Source organism: Echeneis naucrates, chromosome 5 (genome assembly GCF_900963305.1).
Source record: "Echeneis naucrates chromosome 5, fEcheNa1.1, whole genome shotgun sequence".
Lineage (NCBI taxonomy): Eukaryota > Metazoa > Chordata > Actinopteri > Carangiformes > Echeneidae > Echeneis > Echeneis naucrates.
In genome coordinates, this window is record NC_042515.1 from 14,955,384 (window position 1) to 14,978,573 (window position 23,190).

The following is a 23,190-nucleotide window of genomic DNA, read 5'->3' on the forward strand; positions in this document are numbered from 1 at the left end:
CAGAAATGTGTTCGCTCGGCACTCTAATCGGAGGTTTTCAAATGTGGCAGCGAGGTGGCAGATATTAATTTCTTTCATTTTCACTCTGTGGACAGGGTCTGTTTCAATTCACCAAAAAAACTCTTTCTGGAAGGAAAGAGAAAGAACAACTGAGGGGATAAATATCTCTTACAAGACAGACAAGCATGCAGTAGACATCGTGTGTACTCATCAGAAATAACAATAATAAAGGACAGAAAGCAATGTGCTATTTTATTGTTGGCTGAGTTACTTTACTGAGACAATGCTGAGCTTGGCCTCTACGAATAGTCAGCAATAAACTGAACTTGTAACACAAATCCTGAATCTTATGAGCGAAAGTGAGTTAACCTCCTGACGAATGTGTTTATATCCAGTCAGTGTCCAAAAGGAAAGAAGCCTGCGGTGGTCTGGGTCCATCTTTTGCCCTCATCACATTAGTGAGACATAAAAGACGTAGACGCATGTCCATTTTATATGGGATCAAATGCTTTCAGATACTTTCATCAATGGTCTCTTTGTCAATGTATTTTAGGTCAGCTATGATTTACTTGAATTGTTGCATAGAAATATTTTTCAATCACTATTTTCACTGTGAATCTGACGAATGGTGGCATTTATTATGGCGAGATGAACATCGTTGTTTGTATTAAATTGTAGTCTGAAAGTCCTACAGCAAGAACGAATCATTGAGGGCATAACCTATTTACACCTCACTGTGCAATGTACACAATCTCGTGTTTTTGCAAGATGAAAGGGGACTTGTCAGTGGCACAAACTCTTCTGCAGAAGCAAAGTGCCATTTTCAAGCAAGGAACCAGTCAGCTTAAATTTAGGCAGGAGGTCACCACATGTAAAAACAGAAGTAAATCATACCTGCCCCCTCCTGGTAAGATCCATCTAATGCACAACACAAACGCTGGAAGGACAGCCGCAAATTATGCAAAAGAATCTTTGGTAGCAAAGTGTCTCAATACAGCTGCAAGCAAAAGAGGTCTTTGAAGTGTTTCCAAGCATGGGTTTCGGTTGTATGAAAGATTTTAACACCCGATGCACTCTGATGTGTAACCTTCAAAGTTAATAAGTTACATATTGCAGGATTGTACTTCCCATCAGGCATTTGCAACCTGTTGCTCATTAAAGTGTGATTGGTTTTTTTTTCTAATCATTCAAGAAATATTCAATTTCTCTCCCGTTAAATTGTAAGGCTATAAAGCGCTTTGGTAGTGAGATGGTGTTTTAAGAGGTGAGAGGAAGAGGCCTGACAGATGTTGTGTAGATTGGTTGTACTCTGTGGTTTGTACTTACCTAAAAACAAGTAGAAGCATGAAGACACAGGCAGATGAACTGCTGGGCCACATTAAAACATTGCTCTGCAGACCAGAATGGATACCTACTCTGATGACCCAAGTTATGAGTACTACAACGACAGCGAGAGTTTTGAAGATGACTTTTTTAATATGAGCATCTCTCTGAATTGCCCCAGCTCAAACTTTACCGGCTCCAGCACCCTCCTGCCCATAGCCTATTACCTCATATTTTTGACGGGATTTTTGGGAAACCTCTTTGTCATCTCGGTCATGGCAAGCAAAGGTGGGAGAGGCGGCCGACTGGTGGACACGTTTATCGTCAACCTTGCCCTGGCCGACTTCATCTTCGTCCTCACCCTGCCGCTGTGGGCCATCTCTGCGAGCAGGAACGGCAGCTGGGACTTTGGGCCGGCCGGGAACCTGCTGTGCAAGCTGAGCAGCTACATCATTGCCGTGAACCGCTTCTCCAACATCTTCTTTCTCACCTGCATGAGCGTCGATCGCTATTTGGCTGTGGTGAAGCTGATGGATTCAAAGTACATGAGGAGTAGCAGGTGCATACGGGCCACCTGTGCTGCAGTCTGGCTGAGCTCCCTGGTGCTGGGCATCCCATCTTTGGTCTACCGAGGAGTGGATGATGGGCAAGAATGTATGGAAAAGGAAGACTCGGTTGTTTTTCTGGGCCTGAGTCTGACCATGGTGTTACTCACTTTTGTCTTTCCAGTGGTAATCATTGGGTTCTGCTACGGCATCATCGTCATGCATCTCAGCAACAACTGCGTTGCTGCAGTAAATCCCCGAGCTCAAGCCCGGCGCAGACACTCCTTCAAAATGGTCCTCTCCATTATAGTGGCCTTTGTGGTGTCCTGGCTGCCCTTCAACATTTTCAAAACCATCATCATCGGTTCACAGCTCTCGAGCGTGGATCTGAGCTGTGAAACTCTGTCGTGGCAGAGAAATGGGCTCCTTATCTCATGCTGCCTCGCCTTCCTCAACAGTTGCGTGAATCCAGCCATATACTTATTCCTAGACCATCACTTCAGACGACGCGCCCTGCTCCTGCTCAAGATGTGCGTAGGAAAGCCAAAGTCAGCTTATGGCCACCACTCTTCAGCTTCCCTCAGCAACCTGGGCACCTCAGAGAGCCTTGGAACAAGTGGAGGGAGAATTCAGCTTCAGGGGATTGACTAGGAGAAGAAGACAGACTCTGATCTCAAGTGTTAAGGTACTAAAGATATTGTTGTTTTGTGGCGCTGGGATCTGAGTGGCAGTGTTGACACTCTTGTGTTTCATCATTAGATGAAACAGGAGGAGACTTATGAAATGCAGAGATTTGTAAATGCACTGCTTTCCAGTTATTTTGTGTGTGTTTTTCTTTAGAATAGATTGAGATTACAGTTGTGTGTGTATGAAACAATATATAAATATTGCTTTCTATCATTTTCTACATTTTTCTTATCTTTCGTTGAGTTTAATTTCACATGAACATACATCGAACATGCTCTCCAGTAACTACTCTCCAGATTCTCAATTTTTTGTGTTCAAAACTAATATTGCACACAATAAATTTGGTATACTGTTGATGCAAGTATTCAGCAATGTATTTTGGATATAGATATGTTTGCATGGAAAAATCATCTTCATTTGTTCAGCATTTGTAGTTTACTTATGTTAGTTGGTGTGTGTAAAAAATGTATATATACCTGTGGTAAATTAGAACAAACATGATAAAAAAAAAAGTTGCTTCGCTAAAATGAAAACGTGATAAACATGAGTTTAATTGCAGAAACTGCTGTGTTTTCTTGGTGCTTTGCCTGTGTTAACAATGCTTAGCTGAATCAAAAACAAGATAATTATTTGATTGTATCATATAAAAGAAAATATAAATGTTGTAAAAAAATAAATAAAAAAAAAGCCATCAAATTACTCAAACAAGAGACTATATAGATAAGTACTTAGCTTTCACATTCAGAAGCTGAATTTTACCTGAACCTTTGGGCTAAAATGAAACTTCCAGTTCAACATAAAGGGAATACATTCATGTCATACAAGAATTGAAGCAAATGCAATTATTCTCTTACGTGAAGGCTCATATAATCTGAACAGATCAGAGGATTTTAATACAGTTTAATGTCTGAGAAGAATTATAGTAATAAATCAAACTTTATGTAAAATGTTGAATATGAGAGTGACACGGTCCAGTGTGGGCACAGTGATATGATAATGTGTTGAAATAAATATTAATACTGGCTATTCATAAAGTCTTTGAAATGTGATCAAGAACAGGATAGATCATTTGACGTTGATTTTGTGCTGATGAGGCAGAATTAGTTTGGACATGTTTGTTATTTATGTTGTTTCTTACCCTACTGTAGCACGCTCAAACATAGCACAGCATAAGAAAGGTCTGTGTGGTCTTTTTTTTTTTTTTTTGTCATTGAGCCATTTTTTCCTGTTGATTTTTTTACCAACTATGGGCAATGTTGATATTCTCAACATCATCACAGACAGAGAATAATTAGAAAAACGTGCAGTCATGTAGTCTTCCGGCAAACTGGAGGTGTTAAGTATACAAAGCAGGAGACGATGAGACATTAATCTGGCAACTTAAAAGCAACACAGACAGAAATCTATAACAGGAAACAGGGGCAAGACAAGTGCTAGACAGTAGAGATTGTCATGTGAATACCCGTAAGTACCAAAACAAAAAGGGCCCCATTGACAGTATATTTCAATAAAAATCCATCAAAAGTTCCTGAGCTACAAGTTGCCACATAGAACAAGGCAAAAACCCTAAATACTGGCAGTTCAGAACCAACATCAGTCTTCTGTGAGGGAGATGGCATGTAAAAAAGTTTTAATGCGCATTAGTATTCATTTGAGCACTAAAGGCAAGTCTGGTATTTGAAAGTTCAGATGTTCATGTATGCCCATTTGTTTTTCACTTCTGTATGTGATATGAATATTTTGGTTTCATAACTTCGATAACTTAGATTTAGTTCCCATGTGAGTACAGGAAATCCCCTATCTAGCAAGTCACAATTTTCTTCCAACTGTTTAGACTAAGAAGAAATAATGTCATGGTCCTAAAAAGTAAAAGGTTTTAGGAGAAGGGCACATGTCCATTTTGATGCAAAAACTAGTACTGGCTCAAAGCAAAAAAAAAACAAAAAAAAAAAAACAACAACAAACAAACAAAGCTATCACAACTCTGATGTACTTATTTAAATTGGTGGAGATCAGAGTTTGACAAAAGAGCCCTTGTTGTGGTCAAAGAAAAGTTTATTTTACTGATAAAAAAATCTATAAGAAATTATGCATGTCTTTCCCCAACTTCATTTTATAATAATTACAGAAGTCTTCTTCTATTTTTGGGTTAAATGCAGAGTTTCTCATTCAAATGGGCTCACAAGCTTAACACAGGTGCTGTTTGCTTTTAGCCTTGTCGAATTGTTCAAGGGCACTAACTTTGAGAACAAGAGCAGCCAACCAACCGTTCACTGTTTGTAACACACAAAATGAAAGGTGAGACCTTGGCACTTGGCATCATCACACCTACGGGTGAGTCAGTTTGTTCATGTTGAGACTACAAACTTATAATGTTCCCACAGCGCTGTCTTCAGTTCTTCTGTAGATGTAAGGCTCTCCTAACATAACCCAGATTTTCAGCGCTAAAACATTTAATCTTCAAAGTGGGTATTCCCAACTCTTTGATGGCACAACCTGCTGTAGGTGTAGATACTTTGATGGCATTCTCTGACATAGAGATGTTTTTCTTTTTGTGCACTGATTTGTTACAACCACCACTGATTTGTTACTACCATTAAATTACAAAATTCAAATACAGACATAACCAATTCAGCAGATGAATTGTGCTTCTAAAAACATAACACCTGGTTTAGTCCAAAGACATAAGTTGGTCAAAATAACTTTACTGTCCTGGAACTTTTGTTCCATTGCATTTCATTTTATTTATGTTCTTATAATTATCCTGTAATTGTAATTTCATTCAAAATGGTGGCACTACAGGTGGCACTAAAACAAAGCAAAACATATTTTTACTGAATCTAGTAAGTGTTAAAGTAAAAAGCAACAAGTGATTTGGGAAAGCTTTTCTTTTCCCTATTTGTATTATTTTAATTTTTACCAGCACTCCTCAGTCCTAGAAATTCCTTAAATATAACCATGAATTACACTGTGATTTGGTTGGCAATAATGTTAACTCCTTGCAAATTCACTAAAACTACTGACATGCTGCTTGTTCACAAACCAAATGCCAACACTGCAATGTCTAGATCAAATGATTGGCTGTGGCTTCTTTGTGGCTTAGGCTTTCTGTCGAAGGCAACATGTTCTAAACTCAATCTACACTTAGTCATCTTATATTAAAAAAAAAAAAAAAAAGCCATGCGACGTGCCTGTTTTCAAACTCATAATCTGCTGCCCTTGATGATTTTTTCGCCCAAAGTTCAGTATCAGTGTCCAACAAAGACTTCTCCCTCGAAAAGTCCTTTTGTCTTCTTGGTAAACCACTGTATTATTTTCTCTGCAACTAAAAGTGCTGTTAAATGTAACAGATTTTTTTGTTCTGCTATATCTATTGCTTTTTCTTTTATAAACAGAACATAAAATGTTTCCACATTCAACAGTCTCAACCAAAAGAAAGCTTCGATGTACATTATGATGAATAAGACTAAGTAAGTTATTCTAAGTCAGTTACTTAGTCAGTATGCATATTCATAGATACATATCAGCAAGCATATATATGCTAATATACACCCACCTCAGTAAAAATATCGGGGCTTTCACATTAGAATTCAATCCAATTCAATTCATTTCAAATCACAAATTCTCTTTGAATCCCTGGAGGGAGATTCTACTTTGTGGTATCATATCTAATGAATGATCTTTTGTATATTTCAGTCCTGCATTGTAGATGAATTATTATTAGTGTCAGGGTTGGCTGTTGTGACAAAAAAAGTTCAGTTATTTATAACTTCTCCCTCTGTGAATCTAAAATTTAAAAGAGATGTTAAATAAAGAACTATAATAAAGAACAGTCTCTCAGTTGAGAACACAATGTGCCTCTCATGAAATTATTTCATATATGTTCTGTATGTTGTTGCTCACTTTTTAAAATTACAACTCATTTGTTATATTAACAAACATTTTATTCACGTTCAGGTAGTAGGGACTATTTATTGGATGTGTTTCTAGCTGTGCATATATATTTTGGACTTAAATGATTTGAAATGTGCAAAAGAAAAACAAATTTAATAGGGCAATAGGGCAAATGCTGGAAATATTGTGTGCATTACAGCTGTTCGGAGAAGTTTTAATATCAGATTTGTTTTGACCCTGACCTGATGGATAGAAGGTGTGATGTTTTATTTCCTGATGTGTGTGATCAGGGGACATGTTACGTGGTTTACCGACTATTGGAGGCTATGTAACACACTGCTGATCTCTAGTGGCTGAAAATATACATGGCATAGTCATAAAGGTTTACTGCAAAAAATCGTGTGCTCTCAAATTATTTGAAGTATTTCTTAATTGATTTAAATGGCCAGTAACAGTCAAGCATTTGACGTCAGATTTCCTGAAGTAAGCAGAAGCGGATAGTCCAGATGTACCCGCATCACCTCTGCTCGTGAACCGCTCACACAGCAGCGAAGTGGATGGTCTCTGCGGCCTTCAGGAGCCCACACCAAGCCCGTAACTCCTGCAACTTCAATGGTTAACATCTTTTGAGAGGCTTTCGAGTGTCACTCAAAAGCAAAGTCAGAAAAACAACCCTGCTGCGGCCTGTTGTACAACCTGACTGTTGTGCTGCTTTGTACGTTACGTAATATGTGTCTCCAATTTTCCAACAACACGAGGGCAGATTGGAGAAATACAACTAATGCATAAATCTAAAACAACGCATTGGCGGATTCCTGAATTTGCCAAATGAAATTGTGTTTACTACTTTTGATGTTGTTGACTTTGATCACTCGACTTTACAAACCTGCCCATTTATACTGGGCGTGTGTGTGAAACGCTGTTACCATGGTGAACTCTTGATGTTGTCGGGAAGTGGACGTTTTCGACGGCACGTCAACGCAGCACAGCATTGCTTTACTTCAGTGCGCTGCAGATACAGCTTGTCCAGAAAAAGTTCATTCTGCGCTTTAAAGTAGACTGTTCGTCTTTGCGCTTCCTCTGAATCACTCTTTCAGACCACAGAGTGGCAGATCAGGGCATCGTTTTTTTTTAATGTAAGTAGAAATAAACCTCCAGCCTAAACCTGGGAGAGCCCATGGAGCCCAGAGTGTGGATGCAGATGAGACACGATGCTAACTGGCTAACTAGCTGCTGAGGTAAGAGCAAAAAGACATGGATCTATTAGTTTGGCTTCACTAACTTTGTGTGCATGTACAGAGTGGAGTTGGTTTGGTGCTGCTGGACTTATTGTTATCTGAAAATGAGGAGCTACAGCCCGAGGGTGGAGGTTTTGGTGAAGACTTGGCAGTAAAACGAGTTTTAAAAGTCAGCTAAACTCCTGTAAGCTGAGGCCCAGCAGCTCTGGAGCTGACCGAGCGGGTGGAGCAAAGGGATCAATAAGCGCAATTTTATTTATTTATTTACTTTCCTAGTTTTGCCCCCGGGACGTGCTGGCTGCCATTTGGGTCAGCCCTCAAGATTTTGGCGATCTGGCGATTATAGCTACAGTATCAAGTCTCCCGTACAGGTATATCTGCGTTTTACGTCATTATTATTACATGTCGTCCGATAAATACCTCCCAATCATTTTCAACTTGAAAAAGTTTTGTTTTGTTTTGTTTTTTTTTTTACCTTGGAGACTGAAATCAGGACAACCTGTGTCTGTGGGGTTGTTGTTTGTTTGTTTTTGTTTAGTTTAAATGTGTGTGTGTGTGTGTGTGTCAAACACAAGTGTAAAGGTGTACAATAAACTATATAAAGATACTTGCTGTCACTGACCATCAGAGAAGTAAAATGCTTGAAACATCCTCTTTCAAAAGACGAGCACAGCAATAAAAATAAAAAAGTATCTGAGAGGAAGTATGATGAAGCTGTGGGGGTTTTTGATGCTGTCTTACGTGCATTCAATCTCCAGCATTGTGATATGATCTTTGATGAACAATGTGGCAGTGTGGTCTTATACACTTCAATCTTAATTTACAAAATGGCTGTAAGGAGACGTATGGTAAACCTTGTGATTAGGTTTATTTTATGTGATATATCCTATCACTTCCCTCTCTTGACCTGTTGTTCGTTATCATTTTGTTTAAACCTGATCCAAAGGTTTTGTAAGATAACTAGTATTAATTTATGAGTACGTTTTATTAACTGATTCGCAACCTTTGTAGCTCAATTTTTTTCGAATTGGTGAGGGTCTGGATTTGAAAAAGTTTTTCAAGTTGCTCACCCTAACCCTAACAGCTTATAGCTCTCCTCTTTAAATGAGGAGCCTAAACAACTAAAATAGACTGTAGATGTATATAGTCAGGAACAATTAGATTTTAAATATACTGAAGAGGAACTCTATCTATACAGCAATTGTGTGTCTATGAAAAGTTTTTGATGTGTTTAAGCCTGTTCACTTTCAGCCACAGTCTAGGGCTTGGTCACAGTTTAGAGTAGGCCATCATTTCCATGGTAGTGCACAAACATATAATTCAGTAGTCCACATCAGACTCACCACCGCTGCATGCTCGCTCATTTGAGATACACACAGTATTCATTTCACATCTTTATTATTCTCAATTAAAGCCCTGAGGCAGCACAAAGATTAAAGTTGGCTGCAGGCAGAGAGAGGTGGGAGGCAGTCCAACAGCTCTATGAGGTGCTTTGTTTTCCTTTTTAAGCCTCAGGATCTCTACAGCATTAATGTGACTTTACAGCACTTCTTAACGACACCACTTTAATTTAAGCATCATTCATGACAAGATTATCCATTAACACCTGGTTGAAGGGGCAACTTTTGAAATATTGAGAAGAAAATGTGGCATCCCCTAGCAGCTGATGGTTCCTTATGCTGGCAGTCATACTTTTGTCGTGCGCTTATAAAAGGACTCAAGAATATTTGAAGAATTTGTTATGCCAGCTGCTGGGTCGCCAGACAAAGTCCTCTCTCTGTCTCTGAGGGACTTCTGGTTTATATAAACTACCCATGACATCCACCAACTGGCTTCTTTTACAATGGACGGGTGTTTGTGTTGGACAGGAGTGAGGTCGGAAGTTGCTTAACTAGTCCTCATATCAAGCATGACAAAACTCACTCACAGTATTGATGGATTAAAGTGGTGATGTGTCTGACGTCAACCTTCTGTGTCTTAATAGACTGTAAAATGTGTCTGAGAGCATTTGTAATTTTACAGTTCTCTTTTAATGTTGACTTTACTGCCAGTGTAACCTCAACCTCAAGTACTCTCCCATAATTTGAAGAGATTGCTAATCAGTATTATTACTGTTCTCTTAAATCTGATTCCAGGTTATCAAGCTGTTTGGTATACAGCCTGTTTACACAAGGCACTACTGGTACTGCTCTTTTATTAACTATACAGGCGCCAGTTGGTGGAATGTATTATCCCTCCCTTCAGAGTTTTGTTAAACCTCCACTCAGTTGGCAGTTTTGCTTTTTTTTTTTCTCATAACTGAAATATATTCGCTCTAACCTATGAGATCTGCAATAAATTCTTGCATGCAATGCCTCATGGTTAGTAGTTCCCAAAGCAGTGTGCAGAAATCTGCCATGAAACCTTCCGGTCGAACATATATATGGCTGCACCGTGACTGGTATTTTGCTGTAGGCTTTTACGATCTGATAATGCAAGGTGATGCTTGAGGGTGAAATCAACTTGGCATTGTGTCCTATTTGTTATCTGTCATTACTTAATAGGTTGAAGAATTATAAAGCATATATATCATAAATTATGATATTTTTGGGGTATTTTTGATTAATCAGTTTATTCGAAAATGTAAGAAAATAGTGACGTGTCCTTCACAAGAGCTCATAGAGTTGATATCTTCCTAATATCTTCTTTAATTTAAGGATTTGAAACCAAGTGTATTCATATTTAAGAAACTAAAGATACCTAAAGGTGGACCTAAAGTATTCATTCATCATCAAAGTGGTAACAGATTAGTTTAATATAGCTCAAAAAATCTTAACATTTCACTGATCTTTGCTGGTCTGCTGTGAGAATGTTTCTTCTTGTACTTGCTTTTTTCTCAGCGGCATGCCATCTGAGATCTGATTCTTGAGTGTCTGGGAATTGTGGGTTTTTTTCCAGAGTGTCTGCACACCAGCATTCCTGAAAAGCCAAAATGAATATTGAAATAGAGAATGAATGTGAGCCACGCAATCACAGAGCAGGTGCTGCCTTTGGGTGTCAGTAAATCATGAGGACTATCCCATTACCATGTGTTTCTTCCTTCCCAGTGGAAACAAAAAGGGGGTCACAGCAGTCTCATTCTGGACATAGGTGAAGAAATGTTGAAATTTCTGATGCAATATGAAAATCTGTGGAAGTTCATTTGTGGCTTCTTAATTGGTGATCCTTTTTTTCAGACCTTTTAAACAGCCAGGAGATGGCAGTATTCATGCACCATTTCTTTGATCTTTGAACATGCAGATCTGATTTATCATGGTTATTGAGAAGAAGTAGTGCTTCGGGACCGTGACAGTCATCCAGTAAGTTATAAAGTCATAGAGTTGTCTGTGATCAGTGAAGAAATCTTAGCTGATCACAGTCAGAAGTCAGAATTTTGACTTAAACCTTCATTTTGCAAAATTTCCCATAAACTTGGCCCCAGTCCTTTTATAATTTAAAAATAAACTAGACTGTTTGGGCAGAGGTTTGTGGGTTACTGGCATCATGTAGGTAAAATAATTAGGGCAGTTTTCGTTTTTAATTTATCAGTAATATACTCGACAAATTCATTTATTGTTTGGGTCTAAAAAAATCTTCTAAAATATAGATAGAAAACAGCAGAGAATAATAATTCAAAATATCCAATTTGGTCCAAAACAAACTTCAGCTTAACAGCCAACAAAGAAAAAGAGGCATTTTTCAAAAGTTTAAACAAATGTTTGGCATTTTTGTTTGAAAATGGATCATTGACCATAATTGTTGTCATATAAGGGTACAGTGGTTTAAGTCAGCTTGCTATCAGGCTTTTAATAGTTTCGTGATAATGATTTAAAAGGAAGCAATATTTCCCAGTGTGCTGGCCATTGTTGTTGACACAGTTTCAAGCTGGACGGGAGGGCTGGGTTATATGATACTGACTCAAGTGTTCAACCTCTGTGCGAGGCCACTCCTCTGTGGCAGGCAGTACTGTTTTAGTGGGCGAGTCTCTCATTCCTGCCTGGACTCCACACATCTTGGACTTAGTGCATTTACATTCAAGTTGGAAATTCAAAGGGACAATTTAGAATCTTCAGATATTGACAATTATTCCTGAGCCTCTCATAAAGTAAGTAGATTTTTCATATGTTGCCCATCTGACAATGTTTTGTGTTTCTGTAAAACTTTTTTTTAATTCAGTTTCTAACTGGATTACTGTGGATTAATGCAGATTGACTCTATTCTGTTAATTGTATGTTTTTTAATTTATAATTTGCGTTGGGATATTCTTGTTTTTACACAAAGCCAGTGTGGTGAAGCTGTTTATCTGTGGTACTTCAACACTTGACTTAAAATTGGGGGTGGCAGTGGAGGGATGCTTTCAGGTTTGGTTGTCCAGAACTGTTTTTACTTAGTATTTTTAAAATATTTTTAAAATAGAGGCAACTAGAGTCTTAGCAAATGTCTGCACTTAGGGATTTCCTCCACTGGATGTGATTGACTAATTGATGAGTTGGTTAAACTAGTTAGTTGGTATGACTATGAAAGGAAAAAAGAAATGAAATCTTCAATCAATGAAAGAGTGCATATTGCCACCTATCGTAGTGGAGGCGACATGATTTCAACAAATAAATCTATTTCACTCCCATGCCTGTATACTGTGACAAGGACAGAAGTCCAGTTAGATTGCTTTGTCAAGCTATAACCATAGCTCGACTTAACTGTGCATGTAAACATACTGACTGTCCAACTGACCACCATTGTGATCCTCACAACAAAAACTATATAGCTCTAGTTTTTAGAGTGCTGATATACAATAAAATATCCTGATTGTTGGCTCACTGGCCAGCATGCTTGACTTAAGTATATTTTTAACTCATAATTGTTTGGTTCCTGAGGATGTCAGAGAGAAGATCATACAACTAACATTTCTGCAAAATGTAGATCGTTGTCTTCATTTTCATTCATTCGATTTGAGTTGCCAGTTTTGTACAGTCTTTTTGATTATGTTTGCCATAGACTGACTGCTCGCTCTTAATTTTGTGAAGTCAGTTGTCTGTGGGAGGTGGGAAACTCCCAGTCACCGTCATCTGAGATGTGTTCTGGATGTTTCAAGCACATGTGATTAACAACTGCCAAAGATCCTGGATGTCACCCTGTAGCTCCAACATTATTGTAGAATCACTTCTTGTATGTTGCTGCATATGACTTGTTGATATTCAATACAATGACTAGTGACAAGCTTCCAACCTCCAGCTCAGGCAGATTACCCTCTGTGTTGGAATGCAACCACCACCACATTCCTGTATATTCATAGTTAATAATCCAACAATCCTCACAGTTTTTATTTGACACAAGCTGTATATATGGCTCACACGTCCTGAGCCACTTATCAGACGGAGATAACAGGAATCGTATCACGTCAGAGATTAATAAACATGGCTACACAGGAAACACCCTAGACTTGGTAACATGTATTTCTACACATCATGTGGGAGACTATGACTACACCTGACTGTGGTGTCGAGAGGGAATGTCACACTTGACTCACTGAATCAACGGATCACAAGACGTCGTCATTGGCAGCTATTTGCTTGGATTTAGACTTGGTCTTGTAGTGTAATGACTAGTTGTTGTAATCATACTTAATCACTGAGCCCTTTTTTTTTGTTTGTTTGTTTGTTTGTTTTTTAGGCTACCGACTTTAACACTGTGTTGCTCACTGTGAACCAAGACGACTCGGAGCTTCGCTGACCAGGAAGACATTGGTTTCTGTGTCAGAACTATATAAATCCTGGAATGTACCTTCATGGTTTAGAGTGTTAGTTTCTGTGTGCAGACTAACAATAAACAGCCAAAGCTTGGTGAGCGGTATAACCTCCCTATATTGCTGTGTCAATCTGATAAAAAAAATAGATGATTTACCCCTTTGAGCAAAGCAGAGTTCCTGAACGTTGAGTAAATACATTTAGCTGATATTAGCTTACCTACATAGCCTTTTAAAATGTTGGTTGATGAGTAGTGGGTGGTTGGCAATTGTGTGTAACTGGGACAAGAAAAGTGCAAATTAAAGTCCACGTTTTACTTCTTAATGCCTTTTAGAGAAGTGTTTCATAGACATAAATGAATGGTACAGATATGGTGCTAGTATTAAAGTGACCGGTTATCATTATCACTGTTATAGTAGGATTTTTTTTTTCTTCATTGAATTAGTTGACATGAGTAAGACTCTTGTTACCGTAACACTTGAAAAAGCATGAAAGCCATGATGGCTGAAAACAAAAATCATACTTTACAGGACATGGTGAGCATCAACATTATCCACTAAAGAACAGCTCCAAGAAGTTGACCTACAGTTATGGAAGGCAACGGTGAGATCAGCGACACAGACAGTGGCATCATTCTGCATTCAGGTAAGGGTTTAATGAAACAAGGTCATCACTGCTATCCAAATCATACACATTTTTTTGTTTCGGAGATAAATGTACACTCATTCCTTCTTTTTTTTTTTTTTTTTTTTTTGCTGCTTGCGTCTTCTTCTTTGCCATGGATTAAAATGACACTAATGACACTGCAACATAACAGACGTGACCATATCAACTTGCATTTCAAGTTATTCCTCCACTCGTTACAGAATAACTTAATGCAGCAATGATGTACTACAAAAGAGGCATAGTAATGTAAAAATCTGAGGTTTTCATCCCTGCAGAAAGGTTTGCTGTTTGGCTGCTTTAAATCGTGACATTAACATCACAATAGCAAGCATCAAGGAACCTAGTCAGATTTAAAAAAAAAAAAAAAAAAAACAGCTGTGGATTTTCTTTGGTTGGTTGCCCAAATGTGCCTGAGGAACATTGGGTGATTTTGGTGTCTTGCTGTAATCCATGTGAGACTCGATACAGGAGTCTAAACAGTTGCTTATCAAAATGTTCTTTGACTCTTTAAAAGAGTTCCAATTTGTGTAAGACCAACACCTCTGATTTAAGTACATATTTGTTTAAAAACAGAATGCTGAGCTGGTAGATTTTTGCTGGAAGGCTAAATCAGTGTTAAAGCTTGTGTTAATCTTATTACAACACCTGCTTTTCAAATGACCTCAAACAGGAGACAAATAAGAAACCCTGTGTTTATTCAAAACAGAGATGTAATTATAAATGTAGCATATAATTAAGATTATTGACTATTTTAGGTTTAGTCACTGGTCACATGAAAGAGCTTTGATTTTCCTCTAACCAACACTTACTGTTTCAAATATATCTCTTACATCTGAAGTAAATATGTTGAAGTCTTCCTGCCAGCAGCAGCCTTTTTTATTTACTTGAGAAAGAAAGCAGGTAACTCTAAGCCTTGTCCTAAACAAAAACCTTCCACTAATCCATTTCACCTCTTTTTCTGGCTGCAGTGAGATCACACTTGTGACAATATTTGGGAAAGTAAGATCCTTTCAACCAAAGGATTAACCGGGGGAAGAGCTGAGATCGTAATCATGTCAATAAAATCATAAGCTTTGTCAAGTCCCCTTCAGCACAAAGCAAATTTAACTTCTTTTAGGTTGTAATTCCAGCCAGCTGAGAGCAAGCAAGTCCTCTACTTTGTTCTAGAAAACAAGTTGCCCATGTGAAAACTCAGGGTGTAATGCATGTGGTCCACTGTGACATCATGGCAGATTAATCACTGCATCCTGCAACCACATGAGGATGATTGGACTAAACATTTACACTTTTACCTGTTAAATGTTTAGCAGTAACCTTTACACGATTTATTGATTGTTTGATTTACAGAGAATAAATCTGTTTAAATCAATTAATCAACAGTCTTGAGAACCAGTCAAGCTTTTTAAGGCAAAGCATGAAGATATGATGCATACAATCTAAGTGTTTAATGGCTTACGCGTTCTGCACTGTTAATAAGCTAAAATGTTTGGTCTGTGAAAGATGGTTTGACCAAAGCAAATATCACCTTGGCTTCTGGAAAATATTGAGTGGCACTTTTTCTGACATTTTAAACTAAGGGGTGAGTCAGTTAAATAAGAAAATAACTTTTTTTGTTTGTTTTTTTAAAAAGGGAATTGCAACCTTACTGAATATGTTGCTCTTTGTATTTTGGTCAGCATTAACAGCTGTAGTCCCACAGAGGAAATACTCAGTGTATAAACTCCTTGGCAGTGGTAATAATGCAATATAATCAACAGAAAATCTTCTCTCGTCATGCTACAGCTAGTCATGTTTCCTTATTAGTTAGGGCCTTTGTAACATTCCTTGCATCCTAATTGAGCCACGTGACATCTTCCCTATACAATGAGAAAGTGTCCATCTACTAAGAATAGGGGATTGTCTTGTAGGAAGAGGAATTCTTTACTCCATTGTTGTGGCGTTACACTTCTTTCCTGTCGCACCTCAGATGTTTGTCAGTACCTGCAGGGATTCTGTTAATAATCTCTGAAGGTATGTGGCATTCAGTGCATTTCTCCTGAAGCCACTCCCACTGCTCTGAGACTAATCTAATGCCATCAGTATCCAAGGCTACAGAGACTACCAATCAAAAACTCACATACTGATTAGAATTGCAAAGATTCTGATTTTCACTCCAGAGTGTCAGTGTCAGTGATGGAGAAACAATGAAAGCCAAATTTGACCATTGTGTGGCCTTAAGAATTGATCTGAATATAATGAAGGTATTCTCAAAACTGGGGATTCATGATGTATGCATATGTAATTGGAAAAAGTATGGCTAATATAAAGTAACAAAACAGTAATTTTGTACTCCAAACCCTTAACTGCACAGTGTTCAGGAGTTGTATTTGTTTTTAACTTTTCTCATCTGAACAATATGTTGGTCAAGCAGGGATGGGACAACTAACTAAACGCTTGGACATTTCTAACTTTAACTTCCACTGACTTATAGCTTTGCATGTTTTTTGGTGAATCATAACAGCCACACCTCAGTCACTTTGACTCAAACGAGTGTATTTTCTTCTTCCCTGTTGCATGACACAGGCTCTGACAGCCCAACTACACATACGAAGGATGTGACCACACACACGCGGGCCATGAAACTCAAACACCAGGATCTCCAAAAGCGACTGGACCGCTGTTTGTCTGACCTGAAGAAACTCTGCATCCGTGAAGCTGTAAGTAATAGTAATCTACAGAACAAGAGTTCCATAGACTGAACCTAATGCGTGAGTGATAAAGCTGTGTCAGAGAAAAAATTAGTCACATAATCACAAAAGTCTACGATCATTAAAGCTTTATAAAGATTTCCATTTGACCAGGTCAAAGTGAAACTTAAGATAAACAAGGCAACCTACAAGGAACATTTCAAATTTTTTTTTTTTTTTTTTTAAGTTTTTTGTCATTCATCTTTATTTTCAGATCATTTTCAGTTTCTTTTTAAGCGTGCACAGGTCCTAGCAAATGAACTGGATAGGACAACAATAGGTTGCAGTTTCTCATCATCCCATTTTTTTTAACCAATATAAGAAAATTTCCACTGAAAGCTGCCAAAAGTGGTCCATCTTTGCATGAAGGACCTGAAAAAGACCAGAAATTGATGCATTTATGAAGTTCTACAGTAACATTAAAATGTGTCCAATATCACATTGGTTATATCCAGTCAGCTGGTTTCAGCTATAGTCTTTAGTGAAAGAGAGCTATTTTTATGCATCATGCTTGTAAAGCAATTTTAATGTTCCCAGAAAACAGTCTTTTGGACTGAGTTTTGAATTCAGTATGAAACCTTTGTCACATGTCATGTCTTTCATTTTCAGTCCTTTATGCCAATCTATTTCTCTCTCTCTTTCTATACTGTGAACTATCGAAAGAAAAGCTCAGCAAGTTATTTCGAAACTGGACATGCACTCATGTTTTTAGTCTTGCTGCCATGGGTAGTTGCTCCAGGGTGAAATCTCAGGACTGCTGGTTCTTTCCTGTTGACACTTGGGCTGGGCACTCCTGTTGGGACATGCTTAGGTGAACTAATGGGAAGGATGATGCCTCTCCCTTTAGTGACAAAAGAACAAGTAAGCTCACGGGCTGTTATTACATTTTTGGCTGTCTGTAAAGGTGGCTGATCAGGAGTGACTCAAAATGACAGTGGTTTTATGTCTGTTCTGTTCTTAAATTAAATCAGTAACAGTGCGTTGTCATGCCCTGGGTTTGAATTGGACATGGATATGTCTTGGGAGTAAGAAAATGTGACTGAAAGAATGCGCTGTGAAAGGAAATCTCACAGAATTGTGCAACAGATTCCCTTAACCTGTTTGCCTCAACATGTAAGGAGAGCAAAGATACTTTTACATTATTTCAAAAGAGCCACAGATATGGTTGAATTGAAATGTGCTTGTCTTTATTTTAACAACTAAACTAAAAGGAGTTATCAGTGTTGCTTTATAAGATGTTTGTTTTGATTAACTGTGTCATCAAGATTTTGTCTGCAATTAGAAAAATAAGCCGGTCATTATATGCAAATGTTGCTTTGTGTGTGACTTGTCGATTGTTGTGTGCGTTGTCTAGGAGTTGACAGGACAGCTGTCAGATGATTACCCTCTACTACCTGGAGAGAGGCCTCCACAGATTCGCAGGCGTATTGGAGCTGCCTTTCAACTGGATCCGCAAAGCATCCCTGAGGCAGCAGAGGTACAAACAGCATTTAAATGTACTATATCTAGAGCTAGAGGATATACATTTTTCTCCAGTGTCACATTGTTGTATCTCTTCTGTCTGGCTGTCACAACTTTTCTTTCCAGAATTCTGAACTGAGTATAGCAGATGCTGAGTTGGCTCTTCAGATGAAAATATACGAGGCAGCACGCAAGCTCTGCGAGGAAAGTGACCTAAGCAAGGCTGTTAAAAAGAGCCGTTTACAGCAGTTTAAGAGAGAGGAGAAGAAACTGAAACAGCTACAAGAGACGGCCTTTCAGATGCGACTAGAGCACGGCCTGTCATCGCCACTCCCTGCTTTCAATATTACACAACACGGTGAGAGATGCCCAGTCACAGTAAAAGATTGGTAGAAACTTTGATGTTAAATCAATTTTGCAATCATCTGTGCAGGGTACAAATTCCTTTTCACATCCTATATAAATATATCTTAATAGAGCAGGCCTTTTGTGTCATTTCATACTTATTTAAACATAAAACATTTTGTTTATATTTCACTTTTCAGATCTAGGTACATCTGATGACAGCTCACTGTCTGATTCTGTGGTGCAAGATGAAGGTAAGACTCCTGTCTAGCCTAAATTGCTCTTCGACTTAGCTTTTCATTGAAAATTCATGAAGTTTGAAAAATGTTTGTCATGTGACCAGTTAACCATAAAACATGTGGCAATGTGAACAAAGTCCAGGAAGCATTTATCTTGAAAATCTAATTGCTGACAGTTTCCCCCGATACCTGCATGATGCAGACAGTGTTTTTGCACCACAGTGTGTCATTTCTTTTTTCTTTTCCAGAAGTAACAAGTCAGGCATCGCAGCCATCCTCAGGGCTCCCCTATCCAGTAGAGACAGATTCTTCCCAGCCTCCTTCTGTGTCCTTCTCAAACGGCTGCTACATGTCTCCATCTGTGGTTGGAATTTCCTCACGGCTCACCTCATGTCAGTCTCCACAACCGAGCCTTGACTCTTCACTGAGTGTAACCTCAAGCCCCATACATGATGCTCCCCCTATACAACACTCCCCATGGACAGAGTCTAGTCTGGACCAGCCTTACCAGAAGAGCAAAAAGTCACGCTCTTCCATCAAGATGAGGTAACGCAGGTCATCCATCACAATGCCTTTCCTGTTCATCAACATTTTTAGTATTGGAGATGTAAAGTGTGACCAGTAGTACCTAGTGGAATGGAATTGACAGGTTTTAGTGACAAGATACTGTTTTATATAAAGAGATAGTAGATGGGAAAAAGTAAGTAGTTGCTGTTGTTTTTCCTGCCCTGTTTCGTGATTTAGATGTGTTCATGAATGTGCAACATCGCCATCTGGTTTTGTGATCATGCTATAACAGTCATTGTATAGAGAGCACAAAATCAATCCTAGTTATTTATAATGTAAACTTCAAACATAAGTGTAATTCAAGCTTTAACATCCAGTGGCAAAACTTTTCTTTGATAGTGTAATAGATCAGTAACAAGTAGATTTACACACTCTTTCAGAGGCAATACAACAATAACCAAAGTTAATTTTCTTGGGCTTGCTTAATTGTTTCATCATTAAAATTTCTGTAATTTATGTTTGTCATCAGAAGAAATTACAACAATTAGTTGATTTTGTATTTCAGGGTTTTGAGCACAGGTAAACTCATACTGAGGAAGAAACTATAACATTCTTTGTTCTGCCATTCTGTGTGTTCAACAGTCCAGCAAAAACTGAGCTGTTGCCGCCGTTGGAAGCTTGCTTAAAACAATCTGGTCTGCCACTGCAACTTTCCCATCTGAAGCTCAGCCGCACCCAGTCTAACAGCACACCCTCCACACCAGAGATGCGTGTGCACAGACAACTCTCCCTCAGGTAGCCGCACCTACTGTCCACAGTGTTGTGTATAGAGACAGCACACCTTTGTTGTACATGTTATTGAGTTCAAATCTCAGGGATAGCATTTAGTTTCACACATGCAATTATTTTAAGAAATCACAGGTCGCAAGATGGATATTTAGAGTTTGTTCAGTTTCTTTGATAATGTAGTTAACACATAAAATTGCTATGATTTTCACAGGTTGTCCAACCCTGAATCTTCATTTGAAAAGGAACGCGGACGCCCCAGAGGCCCACGGCGGCGACTGACAGAATACGCAGTAACATTACCAGATACCTCTATTCCCACTTTGAACTATGGAAGCCATGCTAGCTCTGAGGATGGCAACTCTGAACATTCATTTAGATCTTACAATAGCTCCCCATGTCAGGAGTCACCCCATGATTTGCCCAGACATTATCATTCTGCATTCCCACACCCCAGCCCAGTTGGCAGCTACGGACCTCAAGCATACACACGCACTGGCTTTTCACACAATCCCAGGCACCAGTCCAGCCCCAGCACTCAGAAAGGCTATTACAATGAAATGTATTGCCCACCTGATATGGAAATGGCACAGAGCTATTATGCTCCGCAGCCACCCTGTTCTTCCAGCAGGTATGACTATTGGTATAGGGATCCTACTGTGTCCCATCAGAGAGCACAGAGGCCTTTACCACCAGATATCAGACTATCCCCCATCCCTTCTATGTGGGACCATCCCCACTACGGCTCCACCGTTGTCCCACGACAAGTGGTGAATGAACAGCTCAAGTCCTGGCATCGACGCAGTCAGATGAAATCCCCCAGGTCTCGGTCTCTTGACCGTCAGGGAGCAGTCAGAGTGAAAAACATTCCAGCTCGGGAGTCACCCTGCTTCCACAATCAAAAGTACCATGAACAGGTAGGTACACAAAACTATTTTTATCCCTTATGACAGTCCTGCAGCAGACACAAAAAAAAGAAAAGTTAATTCATCTATTGTCCTGTTGGTGATCAACTTTTCACAACACAAGTTTAAAACTGATTATACCTGGAGAACTATTTATTGAAGGAATGAAGATAGAACATGAAAATTATAAGTTGTTCAGTGCAAAGGCTGCTGGATGTTTTGTGTGCAATTAAGTAGTCCATGTTATTTTAATTTTCTTGAGAGACCATGATAGATGTATGTTTCCTTCACCTGTGAAAAGGAGACTGATATTAAATAGATAATTAAATAGATAATAGATAAGATTGCATTCTGCATTATTTGTAGTTTAGATTTAGGACAAAGATAGCCGATTTTGCATGTCATTACTGTCTGGATATAAATGATCTAGGCACACATAATATTTCTTTTCGCTGATGATTGAGCCATGTTTCTGAAAGTTTTGTTGCTTTTTTCTATTGCTGACAATTAGATTATCGGACGAAGGGCTCACCAAAGAACTGCAGAGGACACTCAAGGACACTGGGTTGTAGATGATGGCTCTCACTTTGTAAGTCAAGTCTGAAGAGATAAAACTCAGACACTAAACTGAACATGCTATCTCAACGGTTGCAGGCAGATAAAATTCCAACAAACCAAAAGCAAAGTGGTGAGAAAATCAAGTTGGATCAATGTGTTTACACACTCAACACTTTTTTCCTGAGAGTTCACATCATCCTTTTTACCTGCTGACTTGTGTCTGGACATATAGCAATTAAGGGAGGATCAACTTCCGTCCAGTACAAAAACAAGGCAAAGTTACTATAAAGTGAAATCAACAACTCTTTGTCACACTGTGAATACAGATGATATTTGAGCAGCTGTGTTGGATTTGGATTAGGACATCTGGCTGTTTTTTGTTTGTTTGTTTGTTTGTTTTGTGTTTTGTTTCAAACTGTTAAAAGATATCTGCAGGTCTTAAATAATAACATTAGCCTATTCTAGATAGATTAAGAGAAATGTGAATGTTTTAATTGCTGAAGCTAATCTCAGATGGATTCTGATTCTTTTCAAACAAATGTCTTCTCACGTGCAGCATTATAGATGTTATCAGTGTCCTTAATGGTGAAGGTGGGAACATCAGTGCAGTTTGTTAGTTTGAGAACAAAATGCAGATAACAAAGAAATTGTAAAATAATGTAAATGACCACCATATTCCCATTTTTAAATGACTTTTTGTTTGTTATGTTACTTTGGTTGAGTCACCATGTTAATGAACTTGAACCGCTTAAATGTAAATTCCAGGTTTGCTCGCCTTTTCACCAAATGTGTACATTTTTGTACTTACATGTATCTGTGGCTATGCCAATTAACTTGAATTTCTAAATGATTTTAATCAACTAGTTCAAACTACATATTAATTTACTCACATAAGATATAAAGTAGCTAATTAAGAGGAGAGCAGATTCTTGATGGTTGGCAGCTATCACTGTATCAAATATACATTTTAATTAGCTTTAACTGAATCTTCTAGGTGTTTGGGACAGGTTAGTACACACCAACCTTTTTGTTATCACCAAATGTATTTCCCTGCGAAGTGTAACTCTAAGGTTCAAAACACTATTAATGAATGAAACACAAATGGGACCTTCTGTCTCTCAACAAACAGACTATAATGTTGACAGTTAATTAATCACTATGAATTTAGCTACATGTCCACACTGACTGGCCTCTCACAGTGATCTATTTATGTGTTAATTTATTGTTATTTGTACCATTGGACCCATGGAAAGTCAAACTTGAAATGAAAGAACACATGGACCATTCAGCAGCAGTAAAGACTGTCACGTTACCACAAACATGTTACCTTGTGTGCTGTGTGTCGCTTTTTTTTTTCTTTTTTACTGTCATCTATTTATCAGTTACAATATTTTAAGTGGATCTAATAATTTGTTACATTGTTTAAAAAAAACCCTGTGAAAATGTTTTCCTGTGGAAGTAAATAAAGAGTAATGTTGCATATTGTTGTATGTCCCTCAAAGTTTCTGACTTTCACTGAATTATTTGAGCGTATGAGGCCTTACTTGT

General features: G+C 38.4%; 2 protein-coding genes across 5 annotated transcripts; both read left to right on the top strand.

Moving 5' to 3' along the window:
- The first annotated feature begins 1,339 nt into the window (after positions 1-1,339).
- Positions 1,340-3,713, top strand: gpr25 (G protein-coupled receptor 25). The gene has a single exon (XM_029502557.1). It carries the CDS (start codon positions 1,404-1,406, stop codon positions 2,517-2,519), a length of 1,116 nt encoding a protein of 371 aa, XP_029358417.1. The 5' UTR covers positions 1,340-1,403; the 3' UTR covers positions 2,520-3,713.
- Positions 3,714-7,492: 3,779 nt separating this feature from the next.
- On the top strand, positions 7,493-23,127 carry inavab (innate immunity activator b). Of its 4 annotated transcripts, none has more exons than XM_029501818.1 (11): positions 7,493-7,687; positions 13,376-13,545; positions 13,980-14,094; positions 16,678-16,811; positions 18,196-18,318; positions 18,429-18,660; positions 18,848-18,901; positions 19,135-19,432; positions 20,036-20,188; positions 20,394-21,096; positions 21,596-23,127. In XM_029501818.1, exons 3-11 carry the CDS (start codon positions 14,040-14,042, stop codon positions 21,686-21,688), a joined length of 1,845 nt encoding a protein of 614 aa, XP_029357678.1. In that variant the 5' UTR covers positions 7,493-7,687; positions 13,376-13,545; positions 13,980-14,039; the 3' UTR covers positions 21,689-23,127. The 4 variants fall into 4 exon arrangements, with proteins under 4 accessions (XP_029357678.1, XP_029357680.1, XP_029357677.1 ...); XM_029501817.1 differs by lacking the exon at positions 7,493-7,687 and adding an exon at positions 11,686-11,810; XM_029501820.1 differs by lacking the exon at positions 13,376-13,545.
- Positions 23,128-23,190: the final 63 nt, after the last annotated feature.